The 23837-nt window shown below is 36.9% G+C and overlaps 2 protein-coding genes across 5 annotated transcripts; one reads left to right on the forward strand and one right to left on the reverse strand.

Annotated features, from left to right (window-relative positions):
* Positions 1 to 1350: 1350 nt before the first annotated feature.
* LOC116715780 (retinoic acid receptor RXR-beta-A-like) lies at positions 1351 to 12737 on the reverse strand. 2 transcript variants are annotated; one of them, XM_032556421.1, is made up of 12 exons: positions 12573 to 12737; positions 11009 to 11202; positions 9604 to 9757; positions 9285 to 9464; positions 8985 to 9038; positions 5284 to 5444; positions 5015 to 5144; positions 4429 to 4555; positions 4064 to 4105; positions 3882 to 3973; positions 3079 to 3184; positions 1351 to 2993 (listed from the first exon to the last, which is right to left on the reverse strand). In XM_032556421.1, the coding sequence occupies exons 2-12, from the start codon at positions 11147 to 11149 to the stop codon at positions 2846 to 2848; spliced, it is 1335 nt and encodes a 444-aa protein (XP_032412312.1). In that variant the 5' UTR covers positions 11150 to 11202; positions 12573 to 12737; the 3' UTR covers positions 1351 to 2845. The 2 variants fall into 2 exon arrangements, with proteins under 2 accessions (XP_032412312.1, XP_032412322.1); XM_032556431.1 differs by lacking the exon at positions 8985 to 9038 and having other exon boundaries at positions 12573 to 12736.
* Positions 12738 to 13499: 762 nt separating this feature from the next.
* On the forward strand, positions 13500 to 19544 carry LOC116717820 (mucin-2-like). 3 transcript variants are annotated; one of them, XM_032559451.1, is made up of 5 exons: positions 13500 to 13735; positions 13922 to 14281; positions 16202 to 16540; positions 16638 to 18143; positions 18219 to 19544. In XM_032559451.1, the coding sequence occupies exons 1-5, from the start codon at positions 13675 to 13677 to the stop codon at positions 18578 to 18580; spliced, it is 2628 nt and encodes an 875-aa protein (XP_032415342.1). In that variant the 5' UTR covers positions 13500 to 13674; the 3' UTR covers positions 18581 to 19544. The 3 variants fall into 3 exon arrangements, with proteins under 3 accessions (XP_032415342.1, XP_032415340.1, XP_032415343.1); XM_032559449.1 differs by having other exon boundaries at positions 13501 to 13735; positions 18216 to 19544; XM_032559452.1 differs by having other exon boundaries at positions 13501 to 13735; positions 16680 to 18143; positions 18216 to 19544.
* Positions 19545 to 23837: the final 4293 nt, after the last annotated feature.

Here is a 23837-nt window from a genome sequence, read left to right on the forward strand (position 1 = left end):
ACTCATTCTGTGATCTGTACATCTCTTTTTGCAATTACTAGAGTGAGTATATTCATTTTTAACAAAGCTTAGAATTTCTAAGGTAAATGTATTTACTTGACAAAATGTCACTGTACAGGATTTACAGCAATTAGATGTCTAAGGAGAAAAAGATGACTGTTGCTCACTCAAAGTCGTCTTTAGAAATGAAAGTAAATTTTGCATTCTATTTGAAAATAAAAGTCTAAGTTGGTTGAGATCCAATGTAAAGTTGGCAGTCAGTGAAGATTTGGGAAGCCACGTCATTTACTTGTGCTCCTTCAGTGTTTCATCGAATCCAAAGTCAGCAAGCTAACAATCCACCAGGAAACGTTAGAGCACTTAAGGGTTCCCTCTGCAAGAAGCTTTATGGAGATGCCGATTTCATTTTCCAGCAGACCTTGGTACCTGTCCACACTGCCAAAAGTACCTACGTCTACTTTGATGACCACAATATGACTGACACTGGCCTGCAATAACAAACCTCATAAAGAATCTATGTATTGTCAAAAGGAAGATAAGACCCATCAGAGCCAATAATGCAAAACTGAAGGAGATTTACTCAACCTGGTCTTCAGGATCACATCCATGTCATGTGGAAACTGATCCAGAAGCTCTGATCAGCATGGAGTGCATAAACTGCAGTATTTGGACGTACTTTTGAAAAGCCCAGATTTCTGAAATAAATTTTTAATGGAGAGCTCTATTTTGAAACAAAACTCTCAGAAACTGGATTTTGGGTTTTCATCAGCTTCAAGTCAAAACCAACAGAAGGCTTACATGATAGAGCTGTGTAATAGCATACGACAAGTTGCACTCCCAGAAGCAGATTACTGAATTCCATTTTTGATATAATTTATTAGGATGCACCTATAATTAAGGGAAGTATAAGTACCCAGACTGGACAAGTTATCAATTATGAGAAATAATAGAAATTATTTAGAAGTGGTAATTTCACTAAGTGGTTTTTTGTTCATCTTTGGCCCTGCGTGTGAAGACGTTCAGGAAAAGCTGAAAGTGTTATTGAGATAGTTAAGAAAATTCAGCCAGCCTGGCTTTAAGAAACTCAACTATTTTTTTTGCTACAAAGAGGGTTTTCTGAGCTTCAGATATTAGATGCACTTTGGGGTTTTTTTTTTCAAATTAACCAGCAACTTCAAGTTGAAAGCCTTTGATTTTCTTGCACTTCACGTTTCTTACTTTTAGCCCATGTGTACTGTAGCCTGTGCCATCTCACCTCAAACAAAAATAGTATTAAAACCAAGGCTTCTGTTGTATCCATCCCCACAGCAAATCTATGTAACAACTACAATAAAAAGGCTCATTGAAACACCTTTGGGACTATTTTTTAATCATCCTTCAGTTGTACTGGATTTAAGCAGAAAAAAAATTCACATGTGACACTTATGATGAAAATGCAAGAAAAACTTAATCCTCTTTATTCTTTTAGTCCACAAAACCCATGCTTCAAGTTACTTAAAAGTTCAAGAGCGCAGAAGTGGATGACAGGCTGCCGATATTGCTCACGTAGTGTTTTCCTGTATAGCGTTTCCCACACAGACCTCATTTGGTCTTGTTTACATCATCTGTACATCAAGGTCTTCTGGGTTTCAATCTGATTATGGTTTGCTTTTTTTTATTTATTTTTTTTATTAAACAGCAAAAACTGTATGAAGAAAAAGTAAGCTACCTACAAAAAGATGAAGGGAAAGATGGGGAGGGGGGGAAAACCAAGCATCACAAACGGCACAAAACAAAGCTGATCAGTCTCAGCAAATCCAGTGCAACCCAAAACACATTTTGCTTTATTCCATCTAAAAACAAGGGTGCATAATAACATCATACGTTGAATTTAGCAATTATTCTAATTTTTTATGTGCATTTTCCCTGACCCTTTTGTTTAGCACAGTACCTCATAATTGTATAGATAAATTACATCATGGAGTATTCCCTTTCCACTGGACATTTTTATCTTTGCAAAACATTGAATAACTGACAGGCTTATGCAGACATATTATATTGCTACATTTTAAAAACAAAGAACAAAAAGAATTTCTAGTTTTGCATATTTTCTTCGTTTTATGGTTTGGTGTGCAACTTCACCAGTAATGTCAAATCGTCTCTGAAATAGCACCGCAACAACAAACAAACAAACCCCGAATGCCGGGAAGGTCAGGCCGGTTTGTTTAAAGTTTGTTTTAAAAGTAGCACAAATCCCAAATGTGCAGTTTATTCCTGTCATAAAATACAATAGGGAATAGATTTGAATTGCTTTAAAGGGAAAATATGTAAACACTAAGCAACATATAGAAGAGACGCAGACTTAATTCTGGGATCATTTCAACCTGGTGTCAATCTCAGGGTTCAGATTCTGTCAAGTCAATTCAGAGCTTCTGGACACCATAATGCATTATTAGATTTGATTTAAATTAAAAAAAATGTTTCACAAAGCGTTATTCAGGATGCATCCTTCTTGAATTAAAAAGAAAGGCATTAGAGATGAGTTTAAGTGTTTAAAAAGTCTTATAAAAATGAGTACCCAAATTATAGCCACTCTGAGAGAAATATGTAAATATTTTTCTTAAAAATATTTATGTGTTTACCATAGTTTTTACTCATGACGTTATGACAACACATAGCACCAGCTTGAAGGTCATGCCAAGCCTTGGGTTTGGTCTAAAGAGCAAATCTGTGCTGCACTAAGGTGTAATGCAGACAGCAGTGAGACAAACTGACAAATCTTAAAAAGAACTTAAAGTGCCACTCCAGTCCCATGCCCGCCTCCCCAGACTCCAGCTTTCTAAAATCCACAGTACGCGACTCCTGTCTAAGACAACTGATGGGGAGCTTCAAGCATTTCCATGAGGAAGGTGTCAATAGGCGTGTCCCCGATCAGTTTGAAGAAAAAAAGATGCTCCAAGCACTTCAAGCCAATGGATCTCAGGGCTGGAAGTCGAAGGAGGAGCTTAGCAAACCTGCATGGAGAAAATCGTTTCATTCGTTTTTCCTCAGAGACATAAATAATGCACCAGTCAACACTTCACAGCACAGGACTTTTACCTTCCCTGCTGCTCTGGATACTTCTGCTTGCAGTAAGCTTCCAGTGATGCATAGACTTTTTCTCTAAGGAGCTCCACCTCACTTGTGCTGGAGAGCCCTTTAGCATCTAGCAGAGCAACATTAATAAGCACAATTATTACATGACACATTTCAGCTATGAAGAGAAATAAAATCCATTTCAGATGCACCAAGAGATCTGCTCATGACTAGAATCTGGTCATTTCCAACTTGATCGACATTCACTGGTCTGTCAAAACTGAACACACTAAATCTAAACAAAATCGTCTTTGATGTGGATGCTGCTGCTCAGGAAAGAAAACTCTACTGTAGCTATTCTCAGTACCAGTAAGGTCAGAAACAGTATTTCTGTGATTGTGCAGTTAAATCTGGCTGTAGCTGGATTTTGAAACTTTGATAGCTCTTTGGGTGGCTTTGAGTCAAGGTTTGAATCTATATTCTCCAAAAAAAAAAAAAAAAATGGAACAGTTTTTGTTAGCAATACTACCTTCCCAACTGCTAATAAAAAATAATTTAGCATTTTCTTTAAAACTCTGTCAATAACAGTTTGAAAACAACATGGAAAGTGACCTCAACTCTACTTTTAATAGAAATCAGGCTGACTGACAGCAGATAGGCTAGAGTGTTGTTCTTATATTAACATTTTTTACAAAAATGTCTGAATCAGTTGAAATTATTACCAGCAGATCAAACCTTTAAAAAGACTTGAGATCGATAAACGACTGCAATGTTTCAATTAGTGCATCTATATAAATCATTCTTATGCTCATGTATTCTCAAATTACCTGGATTAAACAGGACAATTGCCCGGAGACAGCCCAGCTCTGTTTTGTCCATTTGCATATCTCTCATTTTGTTAACAAGCTCAGTAAGAACCCTGCAGTATGAGAAAATGTGTAAAATTATTAAACATGTACACTCAAATTATGAACTCAAAAATAACAACACTGAAGAACTGTACAAGTACCTGTCAAATATGGCACCAACTTCTGCACTCTGCACACTCTCCCTGGAAAGTTTAGATCCATTAGAAAAAAAACACAAGTAAAACATAAAACAAACAAAAAATGTCACCACCTGGAACTACATCAACAAACACGCATGTTTCTGTTGCAACATTAACAGTCAATATGTTTCAACACATATTTTATGCAGAGACTTACATTCTCAAAGAACAATGTGGAAGTCTGCTTGTGGAAAATATTTTAAAAAGACAGACATGCATCCATCTATAATAGCGAATCCGTACAAGTTTAGCCACATGACAGCTGATTATGTTAGCTGTAATTTATTTTTAAGCATTCTGGAAGCGTATTGTCCATGTAAATGTACCTATCAAAAATAGCACCAACTCCGGCCATGTGTGCGCTGTCACGCTGCAGCTCGGACGCCAGCAGAGCGCCATCCTTCAGAGGAATGGAGCGATGGGAGAACGAGGCAATCAGGAGCTCATTCCACCCTAACAAATACAAGCAGCAGTGCAGATAATTATTCTCCTGTTTATTTATGTACAACTCTATTCAGAGGTAACCCATGCCTGAATGTAAACTGCTGGGTTATAGTAATTCCCTCCACTCTAAGGTTAAAACCACTCTGTCTATTGCTGTTTCATTTAAGCTTTCAGTCTACAATGTGTTGAACGCTGCATACATTTGCTACAAAGAATTTTATAAAAGTATTGTACCAATCCCTGACTTTTCAAGATATTTACACTGTTCCTCACATATTTAGTAATCAATGATAATTAGTAATCAGTAATTTAATAGTATCTCCCACAGCGTGAGTCAAAGCTTTAACAACTGACCCCGGCAATCTGCCACAGACCTATTTTGTTTCTCTATAGCAGCGATTTACCTTTTCTCCAAACAGAATCTGAATGCGCTGACTTTAATTTGAAGCTGATAGTCGATATTCATACCTGCACGCAGGAGGATGACCTGATCATCAAGGGGCAGCTCGGAGAAATGAGGGATTCTCTTTGCCCACTCCACCAAAGCAAACAGCTGCTTGTCAGCAGTCTGGCAGATGTTGGAAACAGCATCATGGGGCTGCAAAACATATCACAATTACTTCTTGATTCCTTGCAAAACAAATAAAGCCGATTTTGTTTTATTTTTTAGAAAAATACGGGAGAAGAAAAAAACAAAAATCACTAAAATGGATTTGACTGCTGTTCCAACAACTCACAGTATTTCCTGCAGACCCTCTGTCTGAGTGAAGGTCCACCCGCATATCCACCGCCATCTCCGCCTCTAAGATCTTCTCCACAGGCATCTCATCGTTCACTCCGGAGCTGAACTCCAGCTCTCCCTCGCGCTCTCTGTTCCTCTGACGCTCCTCCTGAACCGCTGCAGCAGACAAACACAAAGAAACACTTCCAGAATGTACACAGGGAGACTTAATGGACTTTTGGATTCATTGGCTTTTAATCCAACATGAAAGCTCATATTTACATTCTGCTTTAACTGAATGGTTTTATAATTTTAGAAGTAATTTTTTCTAAAAATATACAGTACAGACCAAAAGTTTGGACACACCTTTCTAATTCAATGGGTTTTCTTTATTTTCATGACTATTTATAAGGCAAGAAATCCCACTTATTAACCTGACAGGGCACACCTATGAAGTGAAAACCATTTCAGGTGACTACCTCTTGAAGCTCATCAAGAAAATGCAGAGTGTGTGCAAAGCAGTAATCACAGCAAAAGGTTGCTATTTTGAAGAAACTAGAATATAAGGGGTATTTTCAGTTGTTTTACACTTTTTTGTTTAGTGCATATTTCCACGTGTTATTCGTAGTTTTGATGCCGTCAGTGTGAATCTACAATGTCAATAGTCATGAAAATAAAGGAAACTCATTGAATTAAAAGGTGTGTCCAAACTTTTGGTCTGTACTGTATATATTTTTTTTTCTTTCTAATTAAATATTAACAAGGCTTAATATTAACTTTGAAACTTTAAGTTGGGTTATTGCAACTTTTTAAAATTTTACATTGGTGTTATCTCTGGGATGGAAGTTAATTGCTTTTACACAGTTGATCTTCTTTCAATGCCTTTTTTAACATGAATGATGACAAAATTTAGCCAATCGCTAAAATCTCTGGTTTTTAAATCTGTTCCTGTTCAAGACATACTCTTCCATAACAGAGAAGGCAGTGGAAAAGGCAAACAAGAATATTTTGATTTCAACTCTGTAAACTGAACACCAAGACAGTTTTAAGAACTATTTTGTTGTGAGTTTGCAAGAAATGGCTAAATGTTCATAGATTCCTTCTAACAAACAACAAGTCCCAAGATGAATTATAAACTTTAAAAAAATTGGCTTACAAAATCTGGACAATTTAGCCCCCTTGAAAGCCTAAAATTGAGATAATTCAATGTAAAACCATGCAGAGATTTTGTAATTATTTGCATTAATATTTAAGGTTTTGTCTCCTCTTTCCCTCCCTCTTTCTTTTGATCAACAGCATACAGCTACTAATTCATTGCTCAGAGATGGGAATCAGATGATTTTTTCTGATGCTCTCTGATCCATGATCATCATGATCAAATCATATTCCAAGAAACATAAAATCATACAGAAAATTTACCTTCCCTCATTTTCAATGAATATATCAAACCTTATCTATCAAGAACTGTCTTTTTTAGTGTGCTTACTTTATGCACTTGTACCTATCAGATCAAGGTCAGAAACATGATTTGATGCCTAAATTGGTCTACTCATCAAGTTTTTTGTAAGATTAATAAGTACTATCTCAATAAAAAAAAGCTGCATTACATTTTCTTTTTTGTGTCATGTCTTTTAACTTTCACGATCAAACTTCAAAAGGAAATAGGAAACTGATATCTGCCAGCAACATACGTATCGTTGCAGTTATTTTGTCCTCTTTAAACCTGCATTAAAGGCAATGCAGAACAAAACGTTTATAGCCAAAGAACTGCTTTTTCACAATAAAAAAAGATCAGTTTGCAGCCTCTCAACAGAACAGTGTGCCCTTTGGAGTTTCCTGCATTTCGGTATCAAAGTCTGCCACTAGGGGGAGGCCTAGTTACAAAACATATCTAATTATCAAACAGCTCACAGCTGCAAGCCACACACCATGAATACACCAAAGTTAGTAAGATATTTTCCATGAATATAAAATACATGTAATTACGCTGCAAGATCCACTGCTGGTTTGTCACAGCGTAACCTGCCGCTTGTCTGTTGACAGCTGCAAGTCTCAAACAACCCGGAACAGAATGAAATGGATTTTAGGGACATGGACAGATGGATGGATTTAGCACCGGGGTGGTTGGTCAGAAGCCAAACGTCCTCGACATTTCTTTGTGCCTGGTGTTCTGCCCGATATAATTCACTAGTAATAATACCAGAAGCAGGAACCTACTCAGAACAGAACAAATGTTCTCCACAGATAAACCACAAATTCTTGTTAGTCATGAAAGAAAAAGGCTTTTGCTCATGCTGAGTCATGCAGTGTGACAGTGATGCCAGACACTTAATTAGCTCAACAAAAATATGTAGACCTAAAATGAAGACAATCTTGTGGGTGTGGAGTAGTTATAATCCACCCACAGAGAACAGCTTGAATCTTTCCCATGACCAGAAGATGACAGTGAAATAATTTATTACCAAATGAAGCAGGATTTTCAAGGCCAGTTGTTTTCCAACGCAATAAGAGGCTCTTGTCTAATCGTGAAGTTAACTACTGGGAGTGACTTTAGTTTAATATTCGATTACTCAAAGGAAATCACAGAATGGTTGATAAATTTAAGCCTGATGCAATAGATGGTTATTTTTTTCATTATCAAAAATATTAGGAATATCTCGACATTTCCGGGGAGATGCAGAAGTTCAACTACTTTGTGCCTAAAGTTCTTGGGGCACTTTTCTATTTAGAGACTCAGAAATGTAACACTACAAAACTTTTGGGGGGACAAGATCAATTATGTTTGTCCTAGATACGTATGTGACAGGACTCCTTTTTCCTATTATTGCTGTGAACTGCCAGCCAGTTCCAGGAGTGGCCTCCTCAGTTATTGCTAGCAAACAATCACTAAAATAGAAACTAAGACTTACATCTAAATGTATTCTAAATTGATTCCTAAGTCTTTCTATGTAAATCAGAAGAACAATAAATAAATGTTAAAGCTATTTTTAGTAGAACTAATATGCTAAATTAGTCATTAATGAAATCAGTAGGAATAATTTTCTTTACAATTTTGAGTGCACAAGATTTCATTAGATGCTACAAATTTCTGCTTCAATTTCCGGTGTAAATGTTGCCTAGATAGCTACATTTTGTTTGTTAGAAACCTAAAGACAGACGATTATAACGACAATCAAAAGAAGAGTGATTAATAAGCAGCTTAAGCAACAGGGCTTTTCATTCGTTGCCAAAAGTGCTGATATTCAGGCTTCTCGTCACTCAGATCCTGTGAGAAATCATCTTGACATTACTGTGAAGATGGGCTTCTGAGAGAAGTAATAAAAAGTGACACTTGAAGGTCATCAAGTGTCAGTGATCAGAGCAAACCGAATCCTTTGTGCCTAAATATGCAATCTAATTAAGGTGGGCTTGTACATGCATGCAAGGCTTAAAAGACATGCTTTGGGATTCTAGTAGCATACCTAAAATATGAACAACCATGTTCTTTACTTTGTCAACACAGATGGGATTTTCATTCATTTTCACAAAACAAGCACACGGCTGTAGCTGCCTAACAGAGCAGTCCATCATCACTAAGCAGCCAAGTGCACTAGCTGTCTCTCTTTTCCACACTATAGCACAAAGTCACACATGAGCCTATCCTGCTTAGCATTTTCTTCTGTGATAAATGTTGAAGTAGATTTAAGATACAGAATCTCTGAAATTTAGACAACATACTCATCCATCCCTCATCTTTTCCATCCTTGTTTTTCCACTTTATAGGATTTACCGCTATTGACAGACGGGGAAAGGGTAGAATTGGAGAAAGTGGAGGGAAGAGACAAAGAGGCGTTAGTTTTTTTTTTACCCCAGGTCCAATAAATCTATCTCTGTCCAAGCCAACATCCACTCTCTCTAAAAGTATGATGCCAATCCAAAACTACTTTGACTATTTGAATAACTCTAATAACAGCCATAGTTCATCACACTACAAAAAACAACTAGTGGATGTTATATTTGACACTTCTCCTTGCGTACCTTCTCTCTTCATACCCATGGCCAGGCACTTCTGGTAGCGGCAGTACTGGCAGCGGTTGCGCTGGCGTTTGTCCACCAGGCACTCCTTGTTATCCCTGCAGGTGTAGCTCAGGTCTTTGCGCACAGTTCGTTTAAAGAAACCTTTGCACCCCTCACAGCTGTACACACCGTAGTGTTTGCCTGAAGATTAAACAGGTAAGTGAAACTTAAGATGATCAAACAAAACGAAGGAGGGAAGGCAAGAGATTTATGAACATTTTGGATCATTTTAATCAATAATAAACAGAAAACTAGCGCTGCCTTTCAATAGTCCACTCACCAGAAGAGCGGTCACCACAGATCACACACAGTCGTTTCTGAGACATCATTATTCCTGGGCTGTGAGCTTGCATGGGCCTCAGGCCAAATGGAGGCTTAATATCTTCTGAGCTGCTGACTGAATGCATCCCTGATATTGGTGCTGAAGACGAAATCTGGATATACAATAATTCTATTGGTTAAAATCAAGTTAAAGTAAAAAAAAAAAAAATTACAACAACGCAACACACTATGAAGAAACACTAGTACTCATTAATGGGCCCGGATATTGACAAAAATTATAGATCGGTAATCAATGACAATGTTCTCAATCCATAAGGGCAGATCTATTCTGTCTAATCCTAATGCTTTATTATTTATTTAACATTATATTTAGAATTCCTAATTGAACTTTCTGAACCATTTGAAAGAAGGTTCAATGCAGTTTATTTTTTACATGTTTGGCCAAGGTAATTAACTCTATTGTTTGTGTCAATTTCAGTTTCTTTATTATTTATTTTACATTGACTGTTATACTCCTAATTGCACTGACTGAACAAAATGAAGTTGTGCTATTTTTACATGATTTACCAAGCTTGTGAAGTTACTTGTGTATTTAAAAATGCTGTGCTGGTGAAGAGTTATCAAATAAATTATCAAATAATTGAATATATTTGTGTCCAATTTTGAATTTGAATTATAAATATGTTTGTGCTTAAAAAAATTTTTTTTAAGTCAATTCAGCTATGTTTTTCTGTGTCATATCAGTATCGGCCGATACTAAACCTCGTGAATCTGTATTAAAGTGATAAAAGTGGATCAGTGCATCCCTAGTTTTCTCCCTATTCTTTTGGATGCTGTAAGGAGCAATTTAAAATAAAACATTTTATGCCAATCATGTGCAAATTTCTACATATTTTGCAATAGTTTCTTCCTCTAAATTTAGAAAATATGGTTTCTATAGAAGCCAAAGATATTACCTACTGACTGGAGGTTGCTTATAGTTACTTTGATGTGATATGGATAATAATCTCCTACATTTTATTAGAGTCAACTGAGACAGACTGTGATCAGAAGTCCAACCAACAAAATCTGTAGTGTAATTTAGAATCTGTACAAAACAAGATATAAATAAAACTATATATTGTTTTTTTTTTTTGTGATAATCTATTTCCACAAAAAAAAAGATTATTTAACCACCAAGAGAAATAAACTGATGTAGGATGGTTATGTCCAGCGACAGCAAAATTGTTTTGTGTACATGTGAAAAATGGAAGAAGGTGGTGGTGAAAAGGCAACACAAGGTTTTAAGAAACGGTAATGCTCATCCGAGGCGCTCTAAAATAATTGCAAGACTTCTTGCAATACAATAATTTTCGGACCCAAATAGATGAGTACAATTTCTCATACAGCTACCTAACAGATACCTGACTGCTGCTGATGGGTCCAAATCCCAGAGAGGGAGATGCCACCGGAGAGCCGAGAGAAGGACTTATCACTGAAAAAGGAGAACCTATGAAGTTGGTTGGGCTGTTGGAGGCTGAGCTGTTAGGTTGAGGTGCGGACATGGCTCGTAAGCTACCCGCTGAAGAGAATGATGTTCCGTCTTCAGGATGTCAATCTGAGGTTGAAACAAGAAGATGCCATTAGCAAAGCAGAGACAACAGGTAGAGGTTATTTGAAACATTTATGGTTGTGGTTTTCTTTGTTTATTTGTTTTAAATTAATGCAAACTGATGGAAAACCACTAAATATAGGGAGTAAAATAATTTCACAACAACAAGCACAGGTATAAACAATACATAGATAAAAGTCACTGCAAGTGAAGTGTGGCTGCTGTTTTTTGCTGTAATCGTTTGATTTGTATTTATACTTCTGGTTGCGCCGTCCTCTTGAATATTCACTTGCTATTCAAAAAATTGAATTGAATTATTATTTTTTTGTCTAGGCCTAATAATTGTTGTGGCTATTTTACTGGTAAAAATATATTAGCAACAAAAGTGATTTTTTGCATATGTAAATTAACGATACCAAAATTTCAGAAAATTATTACAATTATTATAGGGTGTTTTTTTTTGGTCTTTTTTAAGATTTTGAATAAAACATTTTCGAAGTTTTTCTTGTAGATTACCACCTAGTATCAGCTTTTGAAATGCTACAAATGTCTTAATCCTCAATATTCACACATGATCTTAGCACTTAAAATAGTTACTTTATTGTCCTTTCAAATGTCATCGTTTGTTTTGACGTGCAGCATTATCTTACCGCACTAGTATTGTAATAGATCAATATATTAAGAGATGACGCGTATTCACAAGTCCAAAATCTACAGCTAAAATCAAAACATGTGAAATGGTACGAGGACTACTGATCAAGAATGTGGCATTGAATCTTTAAGCACGTGTGCTAAAAAGATGCATTTAACCAACATTTAACCAAAGGATGCATTGGCTTTATTTATCAACAGAATTTCACATTTGCTAAATGCTATACAAGCACATTACCGCTGCCCGATGAAATACGTCACAAAATTGAAAATCATGCAAGTAAAAAATAAGCTCCAGTGCATATTTTTTCTCCAAACATTAAGATTGTATATTTATAAGCCACTAAATATACAATCTTCGTTGATTTTATTAAGGGACATTTGAATGCAAAACCGTAACTCCTAGCAAGCCTCGCAAACAGACATCTTTAGCTAGCATTAGCTTTGCTTACCGACGTCCGAAAGTTAGGTTTTAAATTATTTGAAAAAGCAATTAGACAAAGCTGAAATGCCCCAATTCAAATACAAACAATACATCGCTTTACCCCACACGACGAACCCAAATAACCCCAACTCGAAGAATTATCTTTACATAGATAAGCCTAGCAAGTTAGCAAGCTAACTTGGCTAACGCGGCTAAGAGAGTTAGCCAAGAGCACGTATAGCTCCAAGAAAGTGTGGTGGCAAATCTAGTCTGTGGTTGTTTTGTGTTTGGAGTTACATACCATATACACTTTCGAAGCATTGTTGAAAAACCACCACGCGTTATCTCTTCTAATTTAAACTAGACTACACGCCGAAAATCAGATTCAGTTAACTTTACTTTGACGCTGCTGTTGTTGTTTACAGGCCATGTTGGCTCTGAGCCATCATCCACCAGAGCCAAAATGTCTCATGGGACCACCCATAACAGCGCTGTCATATGACACCTATGATGTTCAACTTCTTTATCGACGCTTCAGTATGTATTATTTATTTAATAATGAGTTGAAACAAAATGCAAATTCCCTTTTACATATTTTGTTGCGCTATTGAGTGAATAGTTTTCCAGTGACAGTTAACATCAAGTGGTATTTAAATGGTTTACTACTATAGCGCCAGACTGAGATAAAAGTTTCATTGCCAGATAAAATGAAGTATTTGAGTGCTGTGGTTTTGGTATGGTGGATTGTTAAAAAGCAGTTCAAATAGAAACAATGTGTTGCTTTTAGTTATTCTGTTTATGGGTCACTGTTCAGTCTGTAGTCAATCTAAGCAACATTTTTACAATGGCCACACCTTCATAGTAACTGGAATGTTTTTTTTTCCCTCCTCCTTGAGAGATGAATATATTGCACAACGTGTTTGTACACCACTTATTTTGTTTACAGAACTTTTCCACATCCAAAGTATCTAATTTGGGGTTCAATTTTCCATGCAATTTCCTGTTAAAACATACTTTACTTTTTAAAATGTAAACAGAAGCTTGTAATTACTTAACACAAAATAGTCCCAAATGTGACATGTTGCTTTAAAATATTTTCTGTCTTTTTATCTGTTAATACGTTCATTTCCGTTTATAATAATTATGCATCTAATGCCAGAAGAAGGCGTTGTTTCATCTCAACAAACCACATACCACTGAATGTATAGGAGAATGAAGGAACTTGACAAACTGCTTTGCTTCAAGTAGTTTCTGGAGAAGTATCTTTTTACACACCAGGTGGCATTCTTACTATGGACACTTTGCTGCTTAAAGCTGCATGCCAGAACCCTTTGATAGGAGCAGCATATGGTTATATTCCGGCATTATTTACTTGATCTTTTTTACCCAAGTGAACCTTCATCATGACTGAAATATGGCTAATAACTAGAAGGACTTCAACTATGTTTTTAATTATTACCTCAGGTTAGTACAAAACATGTTTTGTTTGTTGCTTTCCTGGTAGAGAATATGTGGTAATTAGGATATTAATATTGAAGAAGTAGTCATATTGATGCAGACCTTTTTTAATAACAACAATGCAAATGTACAAATTATACCGTTTTTTATGATTGTTGCTCGGTTTAAAAGTTATTGTTTAACTCTTCACAGTGATTTTCATGTCCCCACTGGAATCTTCAGGCTTTCAGCTAACGACTGAGAAGATGAAGTATGACAAGGCAAGGACTTACTGTAGAAACATGAATACTGATGTAGCCACTGTTTACAATTTAGCCGAAGTCAATATCATGATCAATTTAGTTTTGCCAACTGCTAGTAACATTTGGATAGGACTGGAGCTTGGAAACCTGTGGATTTGGCACTGGACTGGGTCTGATCAAGGAACAAGCTTTTTAAATTGGGATACTGGAGAACCACAGGATAAGAAACAAGAAGCATGTGCAGTAATGAATCAAAATGGAATGTGGCTTGAAAAGGACTGTGGAACTCCAGAGAGCTTTGTTTGCCAAGGTAGGTGATGGTAAAGTCTCAATCTCAAATGATGTTGATATAAGTAATTTTAAATCCGTTAATTCAATTTTAAAAAATGAAAATCAGGCCCTGAACACATGGAGATGAGCATGGTGAATTTTTGTAAACGTTTTTGAAAAAAAAAAGTGTCTCCACATGACAGAATGCATCCCTACTGACACTGACATGCTGGTGGCGCTAAAACACTGCCATACAAAGACAATAAAAAGGCACCACGTCTGTTATTTGTGAGAGACAGGCACATGTGGGATAGATAAAGAGATGGAACAAAGGCATCAACAAACAAACAAAGTGTCTCATATTGCCTCATGGAAACATAAAACCGACATTGAAATTTATCCATTCTGGAACTTAGTATCAAAAATGATTGTTTCCAGTCTCACAAGATGCTGCATCGGTGTGGACACACAGCTTAAATCACAAAAGATGTTTTCAGATGCACCTAAAATCTTCTCCAAGTGGACATGGCCTCATATATTCATTAGATTCATTATGCACAGAGTGATATATTTCAGCACTTATTTGTTGATATTGACGCCTAAGGATTACAGTTGGTAAAAAAAACAAAAATCAGTTTCTCAGACAATTTGAATATAACATAAGACCAATAAAGCTTCTGAAAAGTGTGTTCACATACTGTACAGTACTTTCACTGAGTACCTGTTCACGGTTCCTTTAGCATGAATTACTTCATCACTGTGATGTGACATGGAGACAATTAGCCTGTGGCACTGCTGGAAGTTTAAAGAAATCCAGGTCTAATAATAACTGTTCATCTGCATTCTTGGGTCTGGTGTCTCTCTTCTTCTTCTTGACAATACTCCTTTGCTTCTCTATTTGATTCAATTCAGGCGAGTCAAGCAATCCTTGGTCATTAAAGCAAGTTTTGGCAGTGTGTACCATGTTTTGCTAGAAACTGAATTCTGTATTTCCCTAGTTTTTTTCAGCAGAGGGAAGCAAGCTCAAATAATTCCTAATCAATGGTTGCAATGATTTTTGACTTGATAAAATACAATGGATCAACACTAGTAGATGACACAGATACCCAAATCATCACCAAGTACTGACTTTACACTGAACTTCTAGCAACTTGAATTGTGGACCTATTCATATTTCTTTTAGATTCTTGGCTTTAATTTGTCAAATAAGAAGAAACACATTAGTCACCTGAAAAGAGGACTTTGAACAATGGAGTAACAGTTGTGTCCTTTTTTCTCCTTAGTCCAGATAAGACCATTCTCAAAGTCTAGGATTCAGGAGTACCTAAACATAAGTAATGACAATTGAAGTTCTTGTCCTGGACATGTCTGTAAACACTAACTCCAGCTTAAGTCCACAGCAAATTTCCTTGAAACTCTTGAATGGGGACTGCTTCCCAAAGCACTTAAGGCTGACATTATTCCAGTTGTTTGCACACCATCCTTTACCAGACTTTGTCCTTTCACCCATTTTTTATTACATTTTCTGTGAACACTTCTGATTTCTTTAGAAATTACCTTTTCACACCCAACCTCCTTGTACAAGGCATCAATGGCTATCTGTTGTTGTCAGACAGTTCTCGACAAATGTCAAGTGATTGTGTGGGCCATAACATAATCTTACTGCACTAAGCATCTTTATTATCAGTCTCCTGTTACATTAGTGTCTGGAAAAACTACATTTTGGGCTCTCTTAAGCTGTAATGTATAATCATCATATAATTATCGTATAATTATCATATGCTTTGCGTATAATAATTTGTTCCTATATATAAATTGTACTTTTTTGAAGTTAAAATAATGGAATAATGACTAATAATAAAACTTTACAATGATGTTCCCAGTTATCACTTGATGCACTTGGAAATGAGTGATGAGTGTATAACACATTCAAAGCATCAATGTCTTCTTTTTTTTCCAGGTGTCGGGGATGTCCGCACTTACATCTTTGTTCAGACTAAAAAATCATGGAGGGATGCTCGCAGTTATTGCTGGAACCTTTCATCTGATCTGGTTACTATACACTCAGCAGAGGAAAATAAAGCAGTCCGCAACATATCCACTTCTGAAAAGTTGTGGATTGGCCTTTTCAAAGACCCATGGACATGGTCGGGTGGCAGTAACTCATCATTCCGCTTTTGGGATACCAATGAACCCCGCTATGGTAGCAATGGAAACTGTGTTACAGCTGACTTAGGAAACAATGGAACGTGGTCCAGTCAGAACTGCAATAACGGAAACAGTGTCATTTGTGGGACAGGTATGTTCTTTTTTTTCTTTGTAATATTTGAGGAAAGTTGTTATTTAAATTCTGTTAAAGTTTGAATGAGCAGTTGTTTAAATCTTCCTCAAAACAGAACAAATCGACATCATCCATCTATCTATTCATACCTTTACAGCAACAGATCCAACAACCACCAGCTTACAAACTACACAGAACATAACTACATACCCTGCATCAACTAACATGGAAACTCCTTCACTTATTTCATCTCAAGCGGGTACAACAACTTTTAATTCCACTTTGGTTTCCACTGAACAGCAGATTACTAATGCTACCACTACAGAACCATCAACTATATCTGGACTGACTGCATATACAATATATACAATAACAACACCTCCACCTCAAAATGTTACCACCCCAGTACCATCAATTACCATTGGACGTACTACATCTAACACCACAGAGCTTATTTCACATCCCATCACCACAAAATCCAATAATACAAGTACAAAAATACCAACAATGGCACCAATACAACCACCCCAAAATATTACCACCCCAGCACCATCAACTGTTACTAGACTGACTACATCTACCCACACAGAGGTTGTTTCACATCCCATAACCAGTGAGCTTGACAACACAAGTACAGAAATCCCAACAATGACACTAACACCCCTGCAGCAAAATGACACCATGCCAGCACCAACAACTGGCACTAGATCGATTACATCTACAACAACAGAGTTTGTTACACATCCCACGGTCACTCAACTTACCAGTACAAATGAAGAAATGGCAACAATAACATCGTCAGAAATGCCTGAAAATGCTACCAACCCAGCACCAAGAACTATCACTGGACCAACTACTTTTAACACCACAAAGGTTGGTTCACATCCCATAGCCACTGAGCTCAACAATGCAAGTACTGAAATGCCAACTATGACAACAACAACACTGCAGCAAAATAATATAACCCAAGGGCTATCAACAATCACTGAACTGATTACATCTAACACCACTGAGGTTGTTTCACACCCCACCATCACTGAGTTTAACAATACAAGCACAGAACTGCCCACAATGTCAACAACACAACAGGCCCAAAATGTTACTACCCCAACCCCTACAACTGGCACTGGACCAAATCTATCTAACACCACAGAGGTTGTTTCACATCCTATAACTACTGAGCTCAACAACACAAGCACAGAAATGCCAACAATGACACTAACGCCATCACTCCAAAATGTTAGCACATCAACACTATCAACTGCCACTGGATTGACTACATCTGACAGTACTGAGGTTGTTTCAAATCCCATAACCAGTAATCTTAACAGTACAAATATAGAAATGCCAATGATTACATCAACAGCACCACCGCAAAATCTTACCACACCAGCACCATTAACAGATGCTGGACCAACTTATCTTAACACCACAGAGGTTGTTTCACATCCTACAATCCCTCAGCTGAACAGTACAGAAGTAACACCAAAACAACCACCCCGAAACACTACTGTGAATATAACAACAAACAGTGTTTTCACACCAACACTTCAGACCGGAACATCAATCCAAACAACACAATCACCAACTCCGATGTCGACTGTCAGCAGTTTTTATTCAGGTATGTTTCACAAACCCATGTGCCTATAATTTTACTTTGCCAAAATCTGATTCCATATTTTATATTTTCCAGAAGACGGCGTGATATTAATCCAGAAAAATATGACATGGATTTCAGCTTTGAGCTTCTGCAGGGAGCACTATGTCGACCTAGTTCAGATTACCAATAAAGACATTCAAAACAAAGTGGCTGAGAAGGCAAGAAGCTCTACATCCCCTCACGTGTGGCTTGGCTTACGCTACACTTGTAACTTTAATTTTTGGTTCTGGACCAGCTCGAAGGCAGGCTGTTACCAGAACTGGCAGCCAGGAGAAGGACCAGAAAGGGCAACTCAGTGTGGTGAGAGTGGAGCCATTGAGGCCACAGGGAGGCAGCAGTGGGTTGGTTTGCCAGAAACGCAGGAACTGAATTTCATCTGCCAGACCTGTGGTAACTGAGAATAGATTGCCAGTGACACGTTCAGTAAGAACAGTGATGAAATTGTCATGAAGCTGGTTCTGAATTGCATTTTTGCGAAGTGTTTAAGATGTTAAACACCAAACATTTAATATTTCTGAACTACAAACACGGTATTATGACTTGCATGACTTTAGGTGAAATACACCATCCTCTGCTATTGTTCATGTCTAATTCTAAATTAATATGAACACACTATATGTTGTATGGGTGTGCAGATTCACAGAGATATGTAGCAAGAGTAATGTGAGAAAATTGATTGGCGCTACACCTCTTGTACAGGGGTGAAAATCTGCATATTGACCTCCTGGCCTGGCTGTCAAGAGCGTCTGCTTGAAATCAAAGTCAAGGGACTGACCCTCGGGAGTGCTTACAGAGAAAACAAAGTGTACCGATACACCATAAGTACACAGAAAGTTACTCAGAGCTATTATAACAACGAAAAGAATATTTTTAAGTACTTTGCACTTTTTTTATCAGTGACCTTTTTCACAGCCTTTATGTTTCAGTTACAAAATATGACTTTTTTTTTTACTGCTAATGAATAAATAGTTGTATTTGTGTTAGTAAATGTTTATTTTTATAACGTTACAGACTTCCTTGATTTTTTTTTTTAAGTGACTCAACATACCAGCTGAACCTGTCTGTAATTTAATGCTGGCATGTGTCTGAAGCAATCAAAGAGATCACAGAAGGTGTGGCGTAAAAAACCATGCACAACATTCCACACTTTGTGCTCTGTACTGTGTAACCACTCTACATTTGTAGGTCATGGCTAAATGGTCACATGTAGTTCCTTGCAAAAGTATTTATGCTTCTTTCACTTATATTTTGTCACATTGCAGCAAAGACTTGTTTGACTATTTTTTGTTAGACCGTTGCAAACAATATTTGTTAGATGGAGGAAAAGTGAAATGTCTTTACAAATAAAAATGTGGAAAGTGTGGTGTGCTTTTTCTCTAGCTCTCTTTTCCAAAATTCAATTTCCATTTTACAGTTGCACTACTTGATATTGGTCTATCACATCATACAGTATATTGAAGTTTAAGGTTAAGTTGTGACAAAATGTGAAAAAAATAAATAAATAAAGGATAGCTTAAATCACCAGCCAACAACATTTCCTTGGTGATAACAACAAGGAGTTTTGATATTTTCTAATATTTTTCATAAGCTTTACCAAAGGTATTGCCAAAGTAGCATAATGGAATAGTATCAGTATTTAGTAAAACACAGCAATATTGAAGTACGGTACATTTGTTGAATTGGTTTATATAGTGACTTCTTACTGTTAAAGGCACAATAACACACCTGCTGTAAGTCATTTTGCACATGCAAAGAAAGTATTGTCACTTCTCAATTATTATGCACCATTAAACTTCAGATTATCCTCTCTCCAAATATTCAGTGGTCAGTGAGCCTCCCATGTGTTCAATGTTAATGTCGCTCTGGGTCCAGTCTTTCAGTCTTGGACTTCTCCCTCACCTTCACTTCTCACCATCATCTCCTCTTGTGTGCTGTCCAGCTGCCTCTGACCTCTGACCCTTCCACCGTCACTCCTGACCCCTGAGGACATTCCCACGCCACACCCTTTTGTGTACTTTTCACCATGCAAAGTCACTGGTCACTCCTTTTGAATTTTTGTAGATCATGGTTAGATATTATTTATCTCAACTGGGTTCAATATAATATCAAAAATAAAAAAATAAATGTAAGACCTGCATTACAATTGAAAATGAATATTGTTAAATTAAAAAAAAAAAAACGAAAAATTTGGACTCTAAGAAATGTCATGAAATATTAAATTACTTTCTGTGTTTGAAAGTTACAAATAATTGAATTAATTAATGCAAGAAAAATATCCCAAAAAACGATAGAATCTCCATAAATTAAAATAACCCACCTTTCATTTTGCCCTTCCTCTGAGTCTGCCCCTCACCCTGCTTTTTCCTTCTGTTGCTCTCAATGTTAATTGAAGAAAAGCAGATTGTCTCCATTGAACCCCTGTCTCTTAGGAAACCCCAGTCCTGCATGAAATGAGATGGCTAGTAGGGAAGTGATAGAAAAGAAGGCACTGAAAGACAAACTGAACGGGCAGCCGCTGAGGATGGCCGCAGGATAGAGGGCAGACCAATTCAATACAGAGTCTAGCATTTAAATGTCTTCTGGCTTTGGACTATTATCCCTGCATTTTTAATAGAAAATGTAAGTATTGGATTTAAAAAAAAAAAGTTTTCTCTATGAAGTTGTAAATTAATCATACTGTTAAAATTTTAAATCCTGCCTCTGTTTATTTTCAAACAAAGCAAACTATTTTGGACTGTGCTTTTTAAATGCCAAAAAGAAACGTTTAAAAATGCATAGATATTTCATAGTAATTTCATTTCCGCATCTGTCTCAATTTCGTCAGCTATCTGGTAAAGTGGAACAACTCTGACGTCCTTCCTGTTCATCCTAAGCTTGACAGGGAGTCTGGTGTTGATTGTCCAAACGCAATTCTTGTACTGCTGCTCCAAATCCAGGAGTTGTGGATGGACAACATGCTCCCCTCTCCCACTGACTTCCTTTCTCATCCACAGCACTGATGCAGACATCAACACACACTGAAATTGATGGGTTATGTCTATTGTATTATCAGAACCTGAACAGTTCTTGCCGAAAAGGTTTGTAGTGCAAATTTCTGGATTTATATTAGAATAAAATAGCAGGTAAACTGTCAAATATAATCATGGCTTGAAATTTTTGTTTAATTTAATTTATAATTTTACACTTTGGAGCAAGCTTTTCTGTATTTTTATTGTTTGATACTTGAACAGTCCCCACCTGAGGACATTTAGAACACATGACTGCTTTGTTTTTAGTCTAAAGCACAAAATGTTGTGAGTAACTTTGGAGATTTAAGACATTATCTAAGGTGTAGTTTATATAGCCCTGAGATATCAGATCTCAGCAAGAATGTATTTACAACACAGGCATGAACATATAAGTTGAGGCCAATATGTTCATCTGCAAGAATAGAGGAATTTGTTCTTTTACTTGACGTGTCAAGAACAAAAACAAAAACATTTTTTCTTTTTACTTAGCAAGCATTCAGGCGCAGAACTCCAGGATTGTCCTCTTAGGCCAGTCCTACAGCAGCTTTAGTAGTTGATAGATGCTGCACAAGAAATGACATCTGTTCTGAAGATATGGCAAGAACTAGCTGGATGCATTCTTGTAGAAGGGCTGCCAGAAGAGAGGAATGGTTTTTGTTTTTTTCTCGCAGGTCATAAACAGAGAAAAACGTACTCTGTTCTACTAGAGAGAAAGAGAGCACTATTGCAAAATGTCCCAGCAAAGTTTATACTGGAGGCTTCATATTTCAAATGATCAGCACTAACGTTTCATGCTTTAAAACTAGTTAAAAAAGTCACTTTTGGTTATTTCACTGGAACACATCATGTTGGGCTACATATCTAAGAAAGTTCAATATTTCTTTTCAGTTATTTCAAAAAAGGAAACATATGTAATACAGAATTACATTACATTGAGTAAAATATGTTAAAGTATGGTTTATTTTGTAATTTGGATTTTTTTAGCTTATGGATAATGAGAATCCCAAATAAAGTATCCCAGAAAACTAGAATGTTACATTCCCATATATGAGATATACATCCCATATATTCTCTGCTAGGTCAGGCCAGCATGGTGTTTGTCAAGCCTAATAACAACATAGTCAGCATACAGTAGGTACCAGCTTTTGGTACCCATGGCAGTGTGGGCAGGTGTGGACAGATGGAAAATGTAATCAGCTCTCCAAAAATCTTGCGGATAGAAGGATGAACTAATTTAAAGTGTCCTGGTAGATGACTGTGTGTACTGTAGACTATAGAAAACACAGTGGACTAAAACCAGCAGATCACATGGCACCAAAAATAATATGGATTCTGTGCCTTTGTTCTTCCTCCAAACTCTGGATTGATTTCCAAATTAAATGTAGCCATGACTTTCATCTGAAAAGTGGACTTTAGGCTACTGATTGCCAATCTAGTTCTTTTCTCGTTATTCTGATGTCACAGATTCGGGTGTGGCTTCACATTAGGGATGGGACATTTGCAGCCCCTGTGTGAGGTACTGCTCTGCATAGCAGATGTTCTAACTCCAGCCTCTGCCCACTCATTTTGAAGCTATCACAAATTCTTATATTATCTATAATAATAGTATAAACCCATACCCCCACTGTTGTATCATGCTTGTGTGACAACAAACGTGACACATTAGTATGTCTCATGCTTGTTGCTAGCACTGACATTTTTCAATAAATATACTGTGTTGTTTGACACCAGTAGCTCTGCCATAATTGTACTGTTCCATTGTCTTGTGAATCTACAACTGAAGGGGGTTGAGGAGTCATGTGGTACAGGTCAGTCATATGGGCCACTTTTACAATGGGAACAGACAAAATAGAGTATCGAACTGCACAGACCCATGCCTCACCGTTCAGTAGAAAGGAGGCAATGTTCTCCCCATGCATTCATGAGTCCTTTCTGGATACTCTGGCATCCTCCAACTGTCTTAACACATCAATTGCTTGTTCTCAATTGTCCTGGGGGAGAGAGTCTGTGTGTACGTGGTTGATTATCCTGTACATCTTTGTGTTGCTTTTTAATGGACTGGTGAGGAATCCAGGGTGTTCCCTACCTTATGCCAAATGGCTGCTGGAGACAGGCACCAGACCCATCAGTAGCCCTACAATGATAAGCAGATGTAAACTATAAAAGAATGTTTGAAGAGTGCAGAGATAAGGCTGCAATAACAGCAAATAGCAAAAAACTTCAATAGTGTGAATGATTTGCTTTGATAAGAATTCACATTTTATTAGTTATAGTAAAATATATAACTACTAAAGTTATTAGCTGTATCTAGATATTTCAGATAAACTTCTTCTGAAGTCCTGTTAAGACAACACGTTTTTGTTTTTACTCATGCATGAATAAATAGCACTTGATTTCTTGTAAGTCACATGATTTGAGGGAAATTTGGTTCACTTGCAATGACCAGTAAGAGGAGGGTTACACATTGTGAAACCTAAGTAAATACTTTTCCCACTGTGAGCCAAAGAGTGATATAACCCAACTTCAAAGCCAGAGTATCCCTTATCTTTTGCAACATGTGATACAGAATGTTTTTGTTTCTCTTAAATGCAGAAACCAAAGTGTGGTATAGGCAACTTTCAATTTACCTTCTCATTCATATACTATT

Source organism: Xiphophorus hellerii, chromosome 3, assembly GCF_003331165.1.
Source record: "Xiphophorus hellerii strain 12219 chromosome 3, Xiphophorus_hellerii-4.1, whole genome shotgun sequence".
NCBI classification, from domain to species: Eukaryota; Metazoa; Chordata; class Actinopteri; order Cyprinodontiformes; family Poeciliidae; genus Xiphophorus; species Xiphophorus hellerii.